Genomic DNA, 5,643 nt, shown 5'->3' on the forward strand with positions numbered 1-5,643 from the left:
ACTTTACCCAATGCATGTATTTTTTTTTTGTGTAATGCCAGACATTCTTTCTGTGACAAATTACACTTTCTTCCGTACTACACATGATTTTTGTGCATTCCAAGTTGTATTGATGGCAATGGCTCTCGCCGCTGCTCCGTGTGCCCTGTCTCGAATCCCGGCCGGGCTCTGCCCAATTTTTCATTTTTCAAGGTTTTTTTTTGTCTGTTAGGGCGAAGATCATAAAATTTTACTTTCAAAAGAGTAAAGCTAGCCGCTTGAAATTTTGCGCAAATACTTCTTATTAGCGTAGATCGGTTGGGATTGTAAATGGGCCATATCGGTCCATGTTTCGATATAGTTGCCATATAAACCGATCTTGGTCTAGACTTCTTGAGCCTCTAGAGGGCGCAATTCTGATCCGATTGGAATGAAATTTGCACGACGTGTTTCGCTATGACTTCCAATAACAGTGCTAAGTTAGTTTCAAATCGGCCCATTACCTGATATAGCTGCCATATAAACCGATCTTGGGTCTTGACTTCCTGAGCTTCTAGAGCGCGCAATTCCTATCCGATTTGAACAAAAATGTTTGCATGACGTATTTTGTTATGACTTTCAACAACTGTGCCAAATAAGGTTCAAATCGGTTCATAAGCTGATATAGATGCCATATAAACCGATTTGGGGTCTAGACTTCTTGAGGCTCTAGAGGTCGCAATTATTATCCGATTTGCTTGAAATTTTGTATGTTGGACCCTCTCATGACCATCAACTTACGTGTTTATTATGGTCTGAATCGGTCTATAGCCTCATACACCTCCCATATAAATCGATTTCTCTATTTTACTTCTTGAGCCCCCAAAGAGCGCAATTACTATTCGAATTTGCTTTAATTGTGGTCCGAAGCGGACCATATCTGCGACTTCAGGAAAATTGTTCGACTCCAACTCCGAAGCCCTGGAGGCAGTTCTAGTGTTTGAGAGAAAGATTCTTTGTGAAATATATGGGCCAGTCTGCGTGATGGAGAGTATAGGCGTCGTATGAACCACAGTTTTATGAGCTCTATTGTAGTGTATTACACTATTATGTTAAGAGAAACAAGCGGCCTTGTAAGTATTCAAATGCTTACTGTTTTCTTTATTGCAAATCAAAGCTGCAAGAACTACTAATGGGAGCTTAGTACTAAATATATGTATAAACAGGTGTATGTGTGTATGTGTCTATGAGATACATCAACTTATGACAACAGATATGAGAGAGAGTGTTAAGATGTTAGAATGTTAAGATTTATGTACAATGTATAATTGTGTATTAGAGTGGTACTTAACAATTAATACTCTATATGCTCCTTCTAAAGCTGATAATAAATAAATGATTTTATATTGAAAATACATAGAAAATTGTAATTGAGTTATTTCTTTACAACTCTACCTCCCTCTCGTGGTCTGAGCTCCATTCTAGTGAGTGAAACATCCTCATTCATTTGCATAGGAACAGGTTCAGATGATGATGTGTTGTTGTTATTAGTTGTTGTTGGTTGCTCGATTGGCTGTTGTTTTTGTGTTAGATTATGACCACGAATTTGATCAAGATGACGTTTGATGACGTTGTTGTTGTGAGACAAAACACAGGAGTAAGATTGTAGACCTAGTTGCCGTTGAATTACTGCCTTAGTCCAACTAGGTTTATTTGGATTTCGATAATCGCGTACTAACACAGTTTCACCTTCAAAAAAAAACTCTTTGCGATTACCGTTGTGATGAACTATGTTGTTGTCTTGAGACTTAAGTATGTTTTGTTTTGTTGTTGGGGGTTTTAGAAGACTAAATCTGGTTTTCAGTTTCCTGCCAAAGAACAGCATAGCTGGAGATTCAGTTGTTGTGCAATGTTTCATGTTTCTGTAATCCATTAGGAAACGACATAATATTTGATCCAAATTGGCATCTTTGTTTTGGTATAAATTTGCTAAAATAGACTTTTTAAAAGTTTTGACAAAATTTTCTGCTTGACCATTTGTGGACGGATGTCCCGGAGGAGTCAAGACATGTTTTATACCATTTAAGGCCAAGAAATTCTTGAATTCATATGATGTGAACTGTGGTCCGTTGTCACTAACGAGCGTGTCAACCAAACCATAGCGTGAGAACAGTTCTCTCAGCTTTCTAATTGTAAAAGCAGTTGTTAAATCTTTGGTTTTAAATACTTCGACGAATTTTGAAAAAGCATCGATGATAATGAAGAAATGAAAATTTTTAATCGGGCCAGCATAATCAATGTGTATTCTGCTCCACACAGAACCATCAGGCACCCATGGAATTAGGCTGCTCTTTTCCGGGCTGGATTGCAATTTTTGACAATGAATACAATTCCTGATTAAACCTTCGATATCTTTATCAAGACCAGGCCACCATATATACGATCTAGCCAAAGCCTTTGTTTTTACAATTCCCAAATGGGAACGATGTAATTCTGTTAAGATTGCAGATCTCAGTTTCTCTGGAATTACGATTCTGTATCCCCACAGAACGCAATCATTTTCGACAGAAAGTTGTGTATCTTTTTCACGATATGGCGTATACAAATCTTCTTTTAAATTGTGCAGGGTTCCACTTGCAATACATTCTACTACTTTTGACAAAACAGTGTCACGTCTCGTTTCACGAGATACAGTCTTGAAATTCAAGTTGAAATTTTCCTCATTTTCTATGAAATTTATATAGGAATATTCAATATTATTGCTCTCAAAATTTCTTTGGGGCATTCTAGAAATAGCATCAGCTTCATTTTGCACTCCCTTAACATGTTCAACGGTGTAATTAAAACCGGATAAAATCAGTGCCCAGCGTTGCATACGTGCTGAGGCCATCATAGGCAAACCTTTATTTGCACCAAAAATTGCAAGTAACGGACGATGGTCCGTTCTTAGTACAAAAGTATTTCCAAGTAAATACTGTTTGAGTTTTGTTACACAAAACACAATCGCCAACGCCTCTTTTTCAAGCGTACTATAATTTTTCTCACTTTTTGATAATGCTCTTGAAACAAAAGCAATGGGCTTGAGACCATCCGAAAATTGGTGAGACAAAATTCCTGCTACTGCACTATTCGAAGCATCCGTTGTTAATATTATTGGTAATTCAGGGTTGAAATGGACCAGAACCCGATCTGAAGTTACAAACTTTTTAATCAAATCATACGCCTGCTGACAATCATCCGACCAGACAAACGGAACGCCCTTACCCAACAAGTGGTAAAAATGAGACATGATTTGCACAAAATTCTCAATAAATCTGGAATAATAGTTCGCCATACCAACGAAAGCTCTTAATTCCGAAACATTTGTAGGAATCGGGGCAGAAATTAAGCTCGAAATTCGATCATTATTTTTGCTAAGTCCATTTTTATCAATATTAAAACCCAAATACGATATTTTGGATTTGAAAAATTCAGACTTCTTTAAATTCAGTTTTAATCCAGAACTTTGTAATTTTTGTAGAACCAAACGCAAGGTACTTATGTGTTCCTGCATATTTTTACCAGTGACTGTAATATCATCTTGATATACTACAACATATGGAATTCCTCTGAATAGATTTTCCATAGTTTTTTGAAAAATAGCTGCTGCTGTCTTAACACCAAAAGGTAAACGTTTTACTTTTAAAGTTCCAATGTGCGTACTCCACGCACACAACAGTTGGGAATCCTCATCAAGAACAAGTTGATTGTAGGCATTCGACAAATCAAGTTTAGTGAAAAGTTCACCACCCTCCAAAGAAGCAAAAATTTCTTCAATCCGAGGCAAAGGATACTTAAAATCCTCCAAAAACTTATTAATTGTGACTTTATAGTCTCCACAAATGCGAAAATCGCCATTTGGTTTCAAAATTGGTACTAAAGGTGTACCCCAATCGGAGTTATCTACTGGTTCCAACACACCAGTCGCAATTAAATCGCGTAATTTCGCCTCAATCTTGTCTTTCCAAGCCAAAGGGACAGGCCTTGGTTTACAAAATACAGGTGTTGCATTTTCAGCAACCCTCAGTGAAACAGCATTGATATTATATTCACCCAACTTTTCCTCAAAAACCTCAGAAAATTCCATTCTCAACTGCTCGATCACGGAATTTAAATTTAAATTGTATTCCGATCACGGAATACAATTTACATTGTTCACTTGCAGCAATTCAAAGTTGAAAGCACGTAAAAACGAACGTCCAAGTAATGGGGGATTCGATGACTCAACAACAACAACAACTACAGATTTAGTTTTACCTTCAAAAGTAATTGAGGCATCATATTCACCAACCAGCTTCAATTTGTCTCCGCTATAATCCACATATGGTACATGGCATGGACGAAGAACCTTCTTAACATCGTTGTTTTCATAAAACGACAAAGGCAACAATGTACATGGCGCACCTGTATCACACACAGCATTCAATTTGACACCATCAATTATTACTGGAAGGGAATACACGTCACTAGAACCTCGCTCAGCCACACTAAAAATAGAATAATTGAAAACATCATTATCAGCATAATCTTCACTAGTGTCATTAGAAACGTAATTAACACTTCTCTTTTTATTGTAGCAAACAGATGCCAAATGGCCAATTTTTCCACAGGAATGACACTTGCTGTTCTTGTATTTACAAGACTGCGAGCTATGGTTACGCCAACCACAATGAGAGCACGATGATTTTCTTTCACCGTCGCCGTTATTGTCTCTGCTGCCACCAAAATTTCCTCTGCTGCCACTGCCTCTGCTACCGCTACCACCGCTGCTGCCACCACCACTTATGTTACCGCCATAACTATTGCCGCTGTTACCACCACCGCCATTTTTTCTCGAAGGCTTCGATCTGTTAACAAAGTTTACTGAACTTTGATCCCTTTCTGCTACTTTCGCCATGTTTTTTGTTTCCAATATCATAGCTTTTCTCAACGCACTTTGCACCGTTAGAGTTTCATCTTCCTCACATAGCCTCTCGAACATAAAATTTGGCAAACCCATTACAAATTGGTTTAAGATGAATGCATCTAAATGGGCTCCAAATTTGCAATTAAGTGCTAGGGTCTTCACACGAGCATACCACTCACCACTTTACATATGCACTTCACTTTTTTTTATAGGTTATTGAACCTCAAACTTGAAATTGCAATCGTTGTTGCTGTTTTCCGTTATTTTTTTTTCTCCTCGTCGCCAATTATGTAGTGTATTACACTATTATGTTAAGAGAAACAAGCGGCCTTGTAAGTATTCAAATGCTTACTGTTTTCTTTATTGCAAATCAAAGCTGCAAGAACTACTAATGGGAGCTTAGTACTAAATATATGTATAAACAGGTGTATGTGTGTATGTGTCTATGAAATACATCAACTTATGACAACAGATATGAGAGAGAGTGTTAAGATGTTAGAATGTTAAGATTTATGTACAATGTATAATTGTGTATTAGAGTGGTACTTAACAATTAATACGACGACGATAGCATAGTTAAGCTTATCAATACGGAGTGGTCACGTTGGCTAGGTTATGTCGTAAGAAGAAATGGAGAAGCTTCAGCTAAAAAGTCTATTGAAGGTGACCAGAACGGAAAACGCAACCAAAACGATAGAGAGACCAAGTGGAGAAAGACATCTCGAAGCTGGATTTCAGAG

General features: G+C 37.5%; 1 protein-coding gene across 1 annotated transcript; it reads right to left on the bottom strand.

The window, feature by feature from the left end:
• Window positions 1-1,095: 1,095 nt before the first annotated feature.
• On the bottom strand, window positions 1,096-5,050 carry LOC131997337 (uncharacterized). Its single transcript, XM_059368187.1, has 2 exons — window positions 4,255-5,050; window positions 1,096-1,880 (listed from the first exon to the last, which is right to left on the bottom strand). Exons 1-2 carry the CDS (start codon window positions 4,994-4,996, stop codon window positions 1,873-1,875), a joined length of 750 nt encoding a protein of 249 aa, XP_059224170.1. The 5' UTR covers window positions 4,997-5,050; the 3' UTR covers window positions 1,096-1,872.
• Window positions 5,051-5,643: the final 593 nt, after the last annotated feature.

Source organism: Stomoxys calcitrans, chromosome 4 (genome assembly GCF_963082655.1).
Source record: "Stomoxys calcitrans chromosome 4, idStoCalc2.1, whole genome shotgun sequence".
Lineage (NCBI taxonomy): Eukaryota > Metazoa > Arthropoda > Insecta > Diptera > Muscidae > Stomoxys > Stomoxys calcitrans.

What these genes read in the sequence shown, in the direction of transcription:
- LOC131997337 (XM_059368187.1), bottom strand. Translation starts at nt 4,996, where the DNA reads ATGGGTTTGCCAAATTTTATGTTCGAGAGGCTATGTGAGGAAGATGAA.